Source organism: Podarcis erhardii, assembly GCF_964252035.2.
Source record: "Podarcis erhardii genome assembly, chromosome: Z".
Classification (NCBI taxonomy): Eukaryota; Metazoa; Chordata; class Lepidosauria; order Squamata; family Lacertidae; genus Podarcis; species Podarcis erhardii.
The window spans coordinates 23,250,075-23,266,394 of NC_138504.1; the positions used below are offsets into that span (position 1 = coordinate 23,250,075).

At 40.8% G+C, this 16,320-nt stretch overlaps 1 protein-coding gene across 12 annotated transcripts in view; it reads right to left on the reverse strand.

Moving 5' to 3' along the window:
• TENM1 (teneurin transmembrane protein 1) overlaps positions 1 to 16,320 on the reverse strand; it is a 404,140-nt gene that overhangs the window by 71,791 nt on the left and 316,029 nt on the right. For all 12 annotated transcript variants that reach the window (XM_081847832.1, XM_081847839.1, XM_081847838.1 and 9 more), the window contains one exon: positions 8,110 to 8,342. In XM_081847832.1, the coding sequence (XP_081703958.1) occupies positions 8,110 to 8,342 (233 nt within the window). The remainder of the gene's footprint in view (positions 1 to 8,109; positions 8,343 to 16,320) is intronic.

A 16,320-nucleotide genomic window follows, 5' to 3' on the forward strand; every position in this document is an offset into this window, starting at 1 on the left:
TTCCACAAAGGCATCTATACTGAGTCTGAGGATATTGGCAATCAATCATGCCAATAGCATAGTCTGAAAGGAGATAGCCATAAAGGCTTGTCTGAGCTTAGGTAAGGTAAGATTAACTCAATATGAAGATCTACACTGGCCATTTTTATATAGCCAAAAGTATATGAAAAGGATGATCTTAAAATTATTGCTCTATTAGATTGTACTCTTTGTTCAAAATCCCTTTTCTTGAGTATTAGAAGTACTCAATGCCCAAAGGTAGTAAAAACAAGTGAGATCTGCACCAAAATGCTGGCAGTGTGGAGGATTTCTGTTCAGACTCTGGCCAGACAGTCATGCCCATTTACTAATTGATGAATCGATTTCACTTCCCATGAAACACCCCAAAGTGATTTAACAATATAAACTATCTTGTTCCGCAGTTGTGCCTTGCAAAAACCCAATCTTATCCACAGAATTGAAGCTCAGTTAAGGAAAATCCGCATATCTGACAAGATCCAGTTCAGTGAGTAAGATCTGGTCTTCACAAGGCACAGTCGCAGAACAACTAAACAAGGTATTGGACCCAGGGAAATTAATCAGTACATACTACAATCAAAATATGGGTCAAGTGAAAGTGTGGCTGAGCCCTGGAAGCCTGATGTCTGCATTGTATGGAACAGACCTCCTGATGAGATGATATTTCCAGGAGGTCCTCTTCTGCAGAGCTCAGTAATCAGCCGAGTACAGAAAGGTTCAGGGGTCAGCAGACTTTTTCAGTAGGGGGCTGGTCCACTGTCCCTCAGACCTTTTTGGGGGGTGGGGGAGGGAAATGAACAAATTCCTACCCCCCACAAATAACCCAGAGATGCATTTTAAATAAAAGGACACCTTCTACTCATGTAAAAACATCAGGCAGGCCCCACAAATAACCCAGAGATGCATTTTAAATAAAAGGACACATTCTACTCATGTAAAAACACACTGATTCCCAAACCGCGGGCCGGATTTAGAAGGCATTTGGGCTGGATCCGGCCCCCGGGCCTTAGTTTGCCAACCCATGGTTTAGATGATCTTTTAGGAATCCTGGTCCCAAGCCAAATAAGGCTTTTTACACCAGTATCTGTACCTTGAACTTAGCCTGGTAGCTAACTGGTAGGCAGTGTAATTCTTTCAGCAGCAGCATAACATGATGACAATATTCTGCCCCAGTGAGCAATAAAGCTGCTACCTTTTGCACTAGCTGCAACTTCTGGACCAATGCCCACACAGAGGGCATTTCAGTCATTCAGTCTGTAGTAATTCAGGATACTATGTTCCACCCCCCCATTAGTTTCCTGCCCTCTGGCAGTCAGTTAGCATTTCATTGGCACTAAGCATGCTCAAGTCATCATTGACCTACTTTGGGGGTTCCCCTGTAGTTTCCCCACCCTTAATTATGTTTCCTAGTTCTGTCTGTTGATTGTGCTTGGATTTGGCTACATAGTGTATGTTGACATTGGCAGCTGCATGACATGCAGGTGGTCTCAGGTTCAATCCTTAGCATCTCCAGGTAGAAGAGGGAAAGGCTCTTGCTAGAAACCATGGCTATCCAGTGCCTCTCACCAGGGATTTTTTCCAGATGGAACTCACTGGAACTCAGACCCATCACCTCTTAGGTGGGTGCCATTGCCATTATAAGAGAATGAGGGGGGTGTTCATGGTGAGTTCCAGCACCTCTTTGTCTAGAAAAACAGCACTGCCTGTCACAGTAGATAGTCCAGAACCAGATGAACTAATGGTTTGATCCAGCATATGGCAGCTCTCTACGTTATCTCTACAGACTCAGTTAATGCCTGCATGTGATAGGTTATAAACAAAAGTTTAAACTAGCTTTACTAATTTGCTTAGCAGATCTGGGACTCATTCTCAACCAGAGGGCCTCAAAGTAGTTTGGAATAAGCAATTACAGTCAAGTGATTTAAAAAGAAGAAATTAGTGGATCCATGAGAAGGAAACAAGCGATTAAACATATTTTTGAAATACTGAACTCTTAAACAAAAGTAAACACCTACAAATGGAGAATGTTTCTCTGAACATATTGCTGTAGTGATTTTGGGGGGTTGGGGTAGGGGAAGAAGTCTGTCCACTTCAGATGCTATGTTGCTTTTGCCAATCTGGTGCCCTCCAAATGTTTTTGAACTTCAACCCCCTTCCACTGCTCAGAACATCCGGAGGAAAAGTAATAAGCTGTTTTATATTGAGTTAGCCTATATAGTTCAATGTGCTGCCTACACTGGTTGGCAATCACTCAGCAGGGTTTCAGACAGAGGACATTTCCAGTTCTACCTCGAGATGCCAGGAATTTAATATAGGGACCTGCCGCATGTAAAACAGATGCTCTATGACTGAGCTACAGCCCTTCCCTCTAGGGTTGGTGAAGGTTGTGCTATGGTGTCTTCCCCACCTCCCTCTCTACCCAAGCTTGCAAACTCTTCGCATCTGCCGTATGTAAGAATCTAATGGTTTACTTGCTGTCAGCTTCATATTAACATAAGGAAAATGTGGAAGGAAAGCACATATTGGTGTTATGTCTGGTAGTATTTTAAGGTTTAGAAATGTGCCTACAATCTATAAGCTACTTAATGTAGCACGGTTGCCTAAAGCTAACATTGCACCATTCGAGTCAATAGAACAGACCCAACTGTTCAATTGTTTTATAGATTGCAGCCTAAAGCTATCTACAGTGTTGTCCCCCCCCCCTTTTGTGTTCTCACGCACTAGTGGAACTGTTACAATTTATACCATTGACATGGTATTCAATATTGCTCCTCCCCTATTATGAGGGTTAAACGAGGCAAGATGGTAATTGTGAGTAAGCCCACCCGGAACTAAAACAGTTAGACTCTTGGGTTCAAATCACCATTCAGACATGAAGCTCAGAGGGTGAGTTTTCTGCATCACTATCTCTTAGCCTAACCTACCTCTCCAGGTTGTTGTGAAGATAAAGGCAGGGGTGGGGGAGGCAAACCATGTATGCTTCCTTGACCTCGTTGGGGAAAAGGTGAAATATAAGCGTAATCATAAATAAATGAATTAATTTCCAGGTGTGAGCATCATTAGGGCCATGGTGGAAGAAGAGAAAGGATTAACCCATATCCTGGCATATCACAGTCTTAATCCTGTTTCCTCTTTTCCATGGTAGCTATTTGAATTAAAAACAAAAATCTTAAATCACTTAAAACCCCATCAGTGTTACATCTAGTTTGGTTCTAATCCTTGGCATTTCCAGGCATGGCTGGGAGAGACTCCTGTCTGAAACCCCAGAGAGCTGCAATCAGTGATCATAAACTGGGGGTACCCAAAATGGTGCCCTCTAGATTTATTTATTTTGTACTACAGTTCCTATCAGTCCAACCAGTATGGTTAATGGCCAAGAATCATGGGAGTTGTAGTCCAACTATGGGTATATATGAAGAGCACCACATTTGCTGCCCCTTGGAGCAGACAAGGCTAAACTAGATGGACCAATGGACTGATAAGTTATGAAGAACATACAGCAAGAGCTGTTCTCAGTCTTCTCTTTCTTTTTGAACACATTCTTCTTAGAATGTGAAGAGAGATTTATTCTTAAATCATTGTGGGAATTGTAGTTCTGGGAGGGAAATAGGAGTATATAAATTATATGGAATAAATAAACAAATCACAATGTTATAGCTGTGCCCAGATCTGAACCCGGGATCTTCTTAGAGAAAAAACAACTCCGTTAGCACTCCAAGCCTTCTTGAATCATACTGCCCTGTTGTTTGACCCCAACAACTGGTATTTATTTATTACTGTCTTTATATCCCTCCTTTTTGAGAGCCAGTGTGGTGTAGTGGTTAAGAGCGGTAGTCTCATAATCTGGGGAACCGGGTTCGCGTCTCCGCTCCTCCACATGCAGCTGCTGGGTGACCTTGGGCCAGTCACACTTCTCTGAAGTCTCTCAGCCCCACTCACCTCACAGAGTGTTTGTTGTGGGGGAGGAAGGGAAAGGAGAATGTTAGCCGCTTTGAGACTCCTGAAGGGGAGTGAAAGGCGGGATATCAAATCCAAACTCTTCTTCTTCTTTTCCCCAAGGTGGCACACATGGTTCTCCACATTCTGTCTTCACAACAATCCTGTGAGGTAGGTTAGGCTGAGAGAGAGTGATTGGCACAAAGGTACCCAATAAACTTCACAGCTGAGTGGGGATTCCCAACACTAACCACTACATCACACCAGTTTTTAGTGGGTGATCCTGCCCCTTATCCCATATAGAAGAAGCCTCAGGGTGCATCTATGTGCCTCTTAGACAAAGACATCACATTTTCTGCATGAGAGAAACTAGCTTAGGTTTGTAATCCTGTACACACTTATGTGGGAGTAAGCCTCACTGAGCTTACCTCTGCAAAGACTATCTATAGAACTGTCAATCATGCAATAAGGAAGCCATAAACCTCCAACACATCTTGAAAACAGATATGTAAATGGAAGAATTCATACATATGCAGTTGATGGGCATAATCTGTAGCTAGAGAATTTGCATTCATTTTTTCCTGATGTCTTTTCCCTCTTGGAAAGTTCCCTTTCAGAAGGAGGGGGTTCTTTTGTACTATTTTAGTAATATGACATTTCTGATTCAACTGTAGCTGAATTAACTTTAGCTATTTCCTTGAAATAACTAGTTATTTTACATTTCTAATTCAACTTGCAAAAAATAAAATTCCCCAAGAAAACTTCATAAACTTACAGAGACGTCTGATAAAAAGAAAACATGCCAGTTGTATTCAGAAAGAATTTGCAGTTTCTCATAAAACTTTTAAATAGGAAAAAAGTGGATCCAATTGGTTAATTTTATGGTTCTAACACATAACAATTTCTAACAATTTGCATGCCACCCATTCTAAATATCTTTGACTCTTTCAATTAAAGCTACCATTGAGGAATTACTAAAGCAATTTTATGCAATTACTTATTTATAGGCTGCCATGGTACAGAATTAAAATAAGAGGTAACTGATTTGGAGTTTAAAGGTGTGCAATCTCTTATTTTTTTAAAAAATAAAAAGTTACTATTGCTCTAAGAACACAAGAAGCATAAGACCAAACAGAACTAATATGGCTTTGCATGCACTTGAATTACCTAGGCAGAACATGAAAATATGCCATTTAAAACCTGTTTGGTGGAAATACATATGCTTAGTGAGAAACTGAAATTACAAGGTTCACAAACAATATGCAATTATGATGACTGGCTTGATCCTCTAAATACTTTTGTAAATGTTAACCTTTGCCAATGCGTTCATGGATCACCTGGGTGGGGAAACCAATCGATAACAATATTCTATATAGTTTTGAGGAACCAGCACTTTGAATTGTGTCCCAAAATGAACTGGCAGCCAGTGCAACAACTAAGAATTGGATGATATACGCTAATGTTGGTCTACTCCTGTTAAGAGGAGGGAGGCTGTCTTGTTCTGCACTAGTGGAATCTACCAGATTATTTTCAAAGACAGCCCCATGCACACTGCATTAAAATCATCTACGAAGCATGGATGACAATGGCAAGGTATCTGTCCTCCATTAGCAGGCATTGACAGTGTTAGATGAAGTGGCTTGTTGTGTAGAGCAGGAACATAGCAGGACAGCTGAGTAATGCACCTGGTCCCTACAAGGGTGTGTATCTCTGTTCAGAACAGGGCAGCAATCCCACCTATTCCTTTGTGGACAACTCCATGTAGTCTGGATTTTATCAAGACCTTTACTTAAGGGTTTTGTTTTTAGTAAACACAGTCTACATAGATGAGCAAAGGTTATTGCTTGTCACTGTTTCATGGAGAATTTTTTGGACCGTATCCCATTCAAATAGTAAACAGGCCCACATATTTATTTTTCCATTATTGAAATATTGCAAATGTCCAAGGCTACTTGGGGGAAATCATTATAACTATCTGATTTGTTGCTCAGGGTTACAAGGTAACTTAGATGATGACAGTATTGTTTTTGGAAATTGCACAGGCAGTTCTGAAACCTTCATGTTAGAAATTTCCACCAAGCAAGTAAGTAAGACGAAGCAGATAATTGTCTTTTAATTAGATATAATCAATTTCAGTCAGCAGTGATACACTGATTCTCATTTTCTTGAAAAAAGTATCTACATCCATATATTTTACCTTCCTTTAGAGTTGATTTCCTGCATTAATTGCTGGCCTGATTATTAACATTTATTTGTGCTTATTTCACACTTATTTTCCATCATTAGAAATGTATTAAAGTGACTATAATTGCAATCTCTTACTAGCTGGTTTTAAAATGAGGGTTCTTATGTGTCATGGACATTATACTGTCTCTCCGTTAATTTCAAATTTCTACTGATGTACAGTTTTCCTTTATTACTTCAGAGCTGGATGGCGGGACCAAACCTTCCCTTGCAGCTATTAATTAGGCATTTGCTGTACACTAGAAGGCTAATAAGCCAGAAGCAACTACATTAGACCTCAGTCTTGCAAGGTTTTAAGCACCTTCCCATGAGTTGTTGGGTACTTTCTATTCCAAATTACCCACACTGTGCATTAATGAGCTCCACCATCCTATGCAACTGAACACCTTTATAATGCCTGTTAAAATGATTGGCTAGGTTTTACTCATAAAAAACCCAGTATGTCTTTGATGCATCAAGCATATGGGTACAGAATTGAATCACAGGCACCTGGGAAGACTGCAGAGTGCAGGCCATGGATGAGATTATTTGTAGAAACACTTACAAACACTTCCCAGACACCTTATCAAAAACAAGATTAAGCACAACAACCTCCCAGCCAGAGGCGGAGCTAGCTGCTCCGACACCCGGAGCGGCGCACATGCTGTGCACCCAGGGTGGAGCTAGTCACCCACGGAGGCAGGGCGAGCATCCCAGGGGGACGGGGGGGGCGATCTCCCCTCCCCTCAGAGATGACACCCGGGGCGAGCCGCACCTACTGCACCCCCCTTCCTCTGCCAGTGCTCCCAGCATGCCATCTACAGAAATATCACTGAAAAAATTACATTCCTTTTGATTATTTTCAAATGCCATTTCTTTTCTCATTAATTGATGGAGAATAGTTGAAATAAATGTGGGACAAATCTGTGGCCCTCCAGATGTTGCTGTTCCTCTAACTCCTCGCCAGCACAACCAATGGTCATGGGAAATGGAAACTGGGGGAGTGGTCTTCAAGGACCACTTTCCTCCCCATATGAACCTACCCTGATATCATCTTCTGAAAGCCTTCTTCATGTGGCTCTTCATTGAGAGGACTGCAAGGTGGCAACATGAGAATGAGACTTTTCTGTAGTGGCTCCATCATTTTGCGCCAAGCAAAAACCAGGCCTTTGGCTGATTGACATCCACTGCCCTTTTAAAATGTGTTGGGGATTATTGGGGAGGGGGTTATTGAGTTTTTCCTGTTTTTGTTTTTATTATTATTCTGTCATTTTATATTGTGATTTTATGTTGTGAAACTGCCCTGAGACCTGCAGGTATAGCGCAGAATACAAATTTCATAAGTAATAATAAAAAATTATAATTTCCCATCCTTGCTGCACACTCAGAAGTCTCACTATCTTTTGAGGTACAGATAGGTAGCCGTGTTGGTCTGCCATAGTCAAAACAAAACAAATTCCTTCCAGTAGCACCTTAAAGACCAACTAAGTTAGTTCTTGGTATGAGCTTTCGTGTGGTATCTGAAGAAGTGTGCATGCACACGAAAGCTCATACCAAGAACTAACTTAGTTGGTCTTTAAGGTGCTACTGGAAGGAATTTGTTTTGTTTTATCTTTTGAGGGAATGTGCACAGAGCAAAACAAAACTCAATGGTCTAACTTGGCAATGGTTGTAACAGACAAGTTGAAACACATAAAATATATTATTCTTTGCATTGAAGGTGCTGAGATATGAAAAAAAGTTTAACGTAACTTCTTGCACTCAGCTGTCAAGGGCTCATTTCATTCAAGAGCTTCACATAATGAAAGGAAGTTTCTCAGGGATGAGGAACCTACAAGTTGGCTGGGGCTTATGGGAGGTAGAGCCCAACAATAACCCTGTTTTAAATGCTTCAGTCAAGGACAACTCTTTCAGCTTCTGTCATTCTCCTACCTCGGGGGCTGTGAAGTGATGCTTCGGAAGCCCGTCCTCCATCTCCACAGTGACTTTGGTCAAATGGAAGGCACTGGTCACCTTTTCCTGCCACTACCTCATAGTTTTTGGTCAAATCCTTGGTTTCACTGAGAGATTTCACCTTGTAAACTCTTCTGGTATTTGTATCTGACAAGTAAAGGGATTCTGACACTGGGTCCATGGCTAGGTAGTACTTGTGAGCTGGACTTGTGCTATTGAGAAAAGGAAGGAGAAACACAAAACAATAATTAGTTACTGTAAGAACAAACTCTCCACCTTCTGGGATGTCTTTTCACACCAAATCATCTCTCCCCGCCCTTTAAGTCATCATTTTTATATCAAGGGCTGCAATTCAAAATAAAACCCACATATTATATGGAAGTGAAAAGTTGCTACACTGTAGGGCACTGTATGGCAACTGGCGTGAAAGGACTCCTGCAGGAAGGATAGAAAGCATGTGGTACTCCTCTGTATATAACTGACATTGCTGGACTTCATCTCCCATCAGTCCCACAAACTATGACCAGTGGTGAGGGATGATGCATGCTGCAGTTCAACAACATCTGGAAGTCTACAGATTGCCCATCCCTGCACCAAGATATGGTTCTTCTTCAAGACATTCTCAATGATCTCAAACTCAATGCATTGCCAGCTGGAAAACAACAACAACAACAACAACAACAACAACAACAACAACAACCCACTTTCCAGAAATTCACCACAACTTCAGAAGAAATTCTGGTAACAGTCTTCAAAATATATTTTCCTTTCTGCCAAATCTAAATTAATAAATAAAAATGTTATGTACTAAACTTGGATCCTAGAACAATAGGCAAATAGGATCCTAGAATGCAACAACTGATAGGCCTGCAGGAAAAGACCAATCAGGCTCCAAGAGGGAAGCAGAATCAGCCAATCAGATGGGACTCATTGTGTAAATAATGTATATAAAAGCCCGAGGTTTGGGGGGCAATTCAAATCACTGTTTTACAAGCTGCAATAAAGAGCATGAAATCACTACAGCACTCCGAGTATATTTCAAAGAATGACTGGGAGAAGGAAAAAATATCTTGACCAGGTAAACTTTCTTGCTGAGGGAACTCCACAGTTGTTGCACCAATAATAAAATAAAACCACATCCTTCTTATGAATTTATATCTCACCCTTTAATATAAATGTTTTCCAGGGCTGCTTGATGCATTATGATAAGGGAAAGCATCAAATTATTGGCTGGTAGGCTATATTTTACCCATCCAAAAGTCAAAGGTTTTTGACACCCACCCATATTTCTGAAATCTCCATCCCCACAAGCAAGAGGTATTATTATCACAGTTCAATGACATATTCCAGCCGGAACAAAGCACTCAATGAGGGCACAGAGCAGAAGCAGTAAGAGATATGGCCTGGTGAGGTGTGTGGTGCCTGAGCAGAGTCCCAAGAGTCATACAGAGAGGTCTAGAAGGCCACATTTGGCCCTTTGGTCTGAAGTTCCCTACTCCTGACTTTAGGGGACACACTATTATGTCTTCTCCAATATTTTGAATAAGAATCATTGCAGCTTCTTACTCCTGTTTATGTTTTTATTATATGCAAAATAAAAAAATAATATTTATTTTTTAGAGCGCCAAGTTTCAGACTTAATCTGGGAATTCTACTAATACATTTCTTTGTTTATCCAGTTATCAGCTGCTATTGGGAATGACCCCCTATTTCTTTAATGCACTTGCAACAAGTAGAATTATGACCATTAACCACTTTATGAAGTTTATTTGGGGTTATGTACTGTCATGCAATGTTAGGGTCCTTTAGGCTGGCTGATGTAATCACTGGGCTCCCTCCTTGTGGATGGGCACACAAGCAAGCAAGCATAATGACAGTGATTTGTGGTGGTTCAGATAAAGCTGGATCGGCTTGATTCAAAAGTTTTCAATTGCAGGGGAATGAGAGTGTGAGAAATAAGCAATCAACTCAAAGAACAATCATTAACAAATAACAAATAAGAAGCATGTACTCAAGCAGGGTGCTTGAATGATGCTTTCTGCTGATTAGCAGCTTTATATATTCTCAAGAAGATAGTAGGATTGCTCTCAAGTCTTTGAATAGCTTGGGGGAGTGGAATCGTCCAGTTCCAGCTGTTTTTCCTCAAAAAAATATTTGATTAGTGCATGACCTAAGGAAAGCTTCTTGGCTTTTTTTCTTCTCAGCAAGAGCTTCCAACAAGAACAGCTGGAACAAGTTCTTTTGCAACAGTATTCCCAACTAAGAACAACGTCAATTATATAGATAACATATTTATGTGTTCCTGCCAAATCCCAGTGTCAGCATACTGTAATCCTTTGCATGCAGGCATGTGCAAGCATGCTTCTGTTACACCGAGGCTGCTCAAGTGAGGGTGTTGCAAAGGACTTAAATATCAAGTATAATACAAATTTTGCTAACTTAGTGCCTTCCAAGTGATCCCATCAGTGGTTCATGATCTAAGGAAGATTAGTTCATCTCAGGCAAACATGCTTACAAGCTCCATTCAGTCCTTGATACTCAATGTGGCAATGTCAGCTTACAACTTAACAACTTCTTAACATTTGAAGAGGACTCATGTTCCCACATTTATGAAATATTCAATATAAGTGTTTACCTATAGGTTTGTGCCCAGTTCATCACTTAATTTGCTACTTGTTACACTCACATTCACACTTTAGTCATGTCTTGTACATTGGGATTGCCACCCTTGGCCCTCCACATGTTGCTGGACTCCAACTCCCATTATCCCTGACCACCAGTCATGCTGGCTGGGGTGACTGGAGCTTTCCAATAACATCTGGAAGTCCACAGGTTCCTTATCTTTGTTATAGATTTTGTTAATATATAATTTGCTTCATCTCATCTTCGCACGGAATCACAATTTTTAATGCCTGTTGGTTTTTGTACATGATAGTGCTGATTTTTTAAACTTATCTAAATAGGATTTCATTTGTAAGAATTCAAAACTTGGTGGAATTTGGTCTCTATAATTGAATGGTATAATGGGGTGGGAGTACTAAACAGACCTCCAGTTGGTCATGTTGCTACTGCTTACTGGGAGGCAGAAGGAAAGGGGCAAGGAACTGGTGAGAGAACCATATTGTTAGGAAAGCAGTATTTAATGTCTGGACAGAATACAAAGACTTATTGGAAAATAAGACTCCGAGGTGGCTTTCGCCTCTGGAAGCTAAGGCCCGAAAAAGACCCAATATGGAGGCCAAATGGCCAAAATATTGGGAAATATTAGAAAAAGATGGAGACAATTGGAAATTGCAGAGTTTGGAGAAAATGAAGGATAAAGTGCGAGACTGGTTACATTACGCTCAGATTAAAGAAGTCTTTAAAAATGACAAAAAGTTAGGGTTCCAGGTGGAGAAATCGAAGTTAGAAACAGAATTGTTAGAACCAAAGACTAAGGTACTATCTAGAATGTATAACTTGCTGTTAAAATGGAATACACAAGACGAAATGGTTAAATCGGCTATGATAAAGTGGGCACAGGACATTGGGCATAACATTATGTTTGAGGACTGGGAAAGGTTGTGGACCACTGGGCTGAACTTCACCGCATGTAATGCTCTGAAGGAAAATGTAATGAAAATGATATATAGATGGTACATGACCCCAGTTAAACTTGCCAAAATATACCATTCGTCTGATAATAAATGTAGGAAATGTAAAGAAAATGAAGGAACATTCTTTCACCTCTGGTGGACATGCCCTAAGGTGAAGGCCTTCTGGGAAATGATATATAATGAGCTGAAAAAGGTATTTAAGTATACCTTCACTAAGAAACCAGAGGCCTTCCTTCTGGGTATTGTCGGCCAGAAGGTGCTAAAGAAGGACCGAACATTTTTTATGTATGCAACAACGGCAGCAAGGATACTCATCGCTAAAAACTGGAAAACTCAAGATCTACCCACACTGGAAGAGTGGCAGATGCAGCTGATGGACTATATGCAACTGGCCGAGATGACTGGCAGAATCCGAGACCTGGGAGAAGAGAGGATTGAGGAAGACTGGAAGAAATTTAAGACGTATTTACAAAAACATTGCAATTTGGTTGAATGTTAAGAAGGATGCTAGATTATAAAAAATTGGCCACCACTAAATTAGATTTGAATTTGATGATAAGTGAGATTAAAGAAAACATAAATTTTTTGGAGAATTGCTAGATTATATTTAAATGAGTGGATATAAGATCCTAAACAAGTTGATAATTTGCTTGGAAAAACCTTTTTACGATGTAAATGGGAGCGGGAGACGTGAGGGAGTCCAAAGAAGTGATGAAACCACGTTATGATATAAACAAGGTTGTTTATTATTTGTGCATTTGTATTCAAAAATTTTAATAAATATTTATTAAAAAAAAAAAGGAACTGGTGAGGTTAGCATGGTGGAAATGCACAGGCAGAATCCATTTGGTGCTTCCACAGGTGCATTTGCATTACACTAACCTTGGCACTACCTTGCCTCTCCCTCTTTACCACCTGGTAACAGCAGCAACACAACCTACCAGAGGTCAGGTGAGCACCACCACCTCATCCCACAATCTACTATTGCTGTTCTCCCATCTGCATTTTAAATTTCTCCATAATTCAAGGATTTGTCCTCCTGAAAAAAGTTGTTGTTGTTGTTGTTTAGTCGTGTCCGACTCTTCGTGACCCCATGGACCAGAGCACGCCAGGCACTTCTGTCCTCCACTGAAGTGCCTGGCATGCTCTGGTCCATGGGGTCACAAAGAGTTATACCTGTACAAATACAATTTCCTCCACAATGTCCATGTCTTGTGTTGTTGACTGGGGTGAGCATTTCAATTACTTGTATCTATAATCACCACAATCCAGATGTGGACCCAACACTCAGATGAAGGTGGAAGTTGATAGGTGATGACTTTCACCAATATATGTTGGCAAAATACATTATAGATATGAGCTCTCTGATGCAATTCTGCACTACACACATTATCTCAATAATGAGTCAACAATATTACACAGGAGCAGACAAGTAAACTGGTGATGTTTTTAAAACACTTAAAGAAACCAGTCATATGAAATCAGCACAGTAAAGGAGATCACAGTGAGTATACACCTCTGGTTAAACATTAATCTAGTTAATATTGCCATCTCTATTGTTAGCTCCATTCTCACCACCTTTACACAATAGACTATATTCCAGCAACACAAAAGTCAGAGGTCATCCACCCCCTCATGTTTCTTCCTCTATTGAGGCAAGCAAGAGGCATAATCATAGTTCAGTAACTCAAAAACACTAAAGGACGAAGGCATGGAGCTGGGTCAGTAAAGGTTTCTGCCTTGAGCAAAGGCATGATACAGAGACAGGCCATAAGAGCAACCTTTGACCCTCGGGCTTGAGGTCCCCATATCTAGTCTTTAATTTTATGCTTCTAATCACCAACATTCAGCATAAGGGTATTAGGAGACAGTGACTTCCATCCCAACCTGCTTCTGTTCTGCTGCTTCTGTTCTGCTGCAATTCAGCTTTGCTAAAACCTGTGTTATTCTTGCTATCCTCTATGGCTGAAATGAACCTCATTGCATTTCAATGAAAGGGAAAAATTCCAAATGCAGAAAATTAAATGGCTCAATTATTTATGTAACATTGTCAGACTAAAAACAACAACACTGAATGATGGTGTATGTTCATATTATTTCCATTTCTGACCTCAAACATGAGAATTCTGGAAATGTATTGTGGAACTGAGATCAGAATTCCATTTCTGACCTTGAATATGTAAACTATGGCATCTTCCACTCCCATTTCCATTTCTGATGGAATTCTCTTACACCCCCAATTCTATATCACAACAGTTCTATTGTTATGCTTTTCAGCTTTCATTCTAGAGAGCAATGAAAGCAATTAAATTGCTTTTAATAAAATGAAGCCTGGTGTGGCAATTGCCACAGTGTGAAACCTTTGGCAATTTGCTGTTGTATGTCAGTTTTTATGTCTCTCTGCCAAGTGGGCAACTCTAGTTCAATACCTGTGTCAAATCTATGTAATACCTGTCAATATTACTGATTAATTCTAGAGCCAAAAAGGAAAGTTAAGAGTGATAACTTTTACGAGCTTACATTGATGCTTAACTTCTTCAATGATATCACCCGCATTTTTGCCAATATGTAAGTTTATACTGTTGTCAAGGGAGTTCTAATAGACGGTCAGGTAGAATATTGAATTTCCATAATGAAGAATTATTAGAAAAAACATGTGGAATTAAGAATTTGCTAATTAGAGATGGTTGCTGCAATGTATCTATTATCATCCATCGACAACACAGTTTCCTCATAGTTGCTGACTACAAGTTAGTTTGGTTCAGGGCAGACATTGGTCACATTATTTGACCAAGAAGACAAAACTGAGCAAAGCAATAAGAGAGTGATTCTGAAGGAAAAGGGGCAGAAATAAAATGAGGGATCAAGAGAAGTCACAGGATTCCACTCTAAATCATGCAAAAATAGGTAGCTCTTGTTGGTTAGAGGAATTAGCTCCTCTCATTAGGGTGGTAGCCAAGCAGTATGATTAGGTCTTTTTAATGGAGAATTGTGTGCCCTGTACATGACATTAAATTTTTTGTGGGGGGAGGGAAGAAACTTCTAAAACTAATTCATTGAAATACACTCATTTAGATTCCATGCACTTGTAGCCCCTGCTCCCAGCATCACTAATGACCTTAGAAATTACTAGCTTGATTCCATCAGATTAATCCTATCAGAAAGCCAATTAAGACAGCCAGATATGGCTGCATTGGTTGTCCAAAAATTGTACACTCCTCCCAATAGCAGCCTGTGTGGTGGGGCAGTGTCAAATATAGGAATGTCATAGACTTTCAGTGGGAATTACCAATGTTCGCTTATTCATCCCATATCCAGAACAAAAGTAACATAATAAAGCATAATAATATAATTAATTACATACATTTCTGACACAATGGACAGCTAAGATGAATAATGTAGTTTTTGCCCAAAGCCGAACTGCAGCAGAACAGAAATAGCACTGCATGTGATGTACTTGGGGTGGAACAGAGACTGATGCCTTCTTCTATCCCTAGTCAAAGAGCTGCCACACCTGAGACAGGTGTTGCTGCAGCTTACCTGGACGGGGTAGGAGTGAGGGCAGAATTTACCAGACTCCAAAATACATATATATCCTTCTAATTTAGGTATGAATTCAGAAGCTACAGTAACACTATGTATATAGCATTTTAATAGCTTTCCCTCATAATTACCTCAGAGAGGTTATCTCCAGTTCACCATGCATCTCTTTATTTAAGCCAGTTGTGACAAATCGGGTCCTTCCTTAAAGAGGGCATGTATTGCGGTGAGACCTGGAAACCGACACCCTGTGTTGTGGGTGGGTACGATTGGTCAGCCACAACATCCGATTGGTAGGTCCCTCATAGCTGGGTGTAATCTGGCCATGGGACACAGTCCAAACGGTTCGAGGGACCTATTTATACCCATGCACGTGACCCAGAGCTTCCTCTTTGCACGTGACCCAGTGCTTCCTCTTTCGGTGCATGCATTCGGAACACCCGCCCACCTCTCCCTACTTTTAGGGCTTTGCGCTTGACCTTGCAATGCCGCCGTGTGTCATCTGTCGTTGGGACAGGGGCACGGCAGGAATTTTCCCCACTTGGCTGATTGGCTGTTGCCATTTGGGTTTTGCCTGCTGCGTAGCAAATCGTCACAACTTGTAAGGTTGTGGATAGGCTCTGGTTCAGGTGATAGGGATGGGAGAACGCTCTCGCCATCCCTATGTGAAGGGTATTCCGTTAAAGGAATCCAGGGACCCGATGGTTTGGTCAACCCGAGAGGAGGTTGTGCCCGTGCCTGAGTCCAGGGGGACATTTGCATGGTGGAGATAGCCTGTTCCCGGCTTTCCACTTATCCAGGTGTTCACCCTTGGATGACCTATGCTGGAACCCTGGGTCAGCACTACCTGCATGGCAGGGAGCTAGTCACTTTCTGTAATCAATAAAGTTGTGGCCTAAATTCTGCCAAAACCAAAATTTGAGTCAAGTGTGAATTTATTTAGGCGGGAGGATTCTGGGCCTGAACACGCAATGCAGTTTGGCAAATAAGTAATTATTGCTTATAATCAATACACAGCATTACTTTTGGGAGCAGCAATTTGACAAGCAACTTA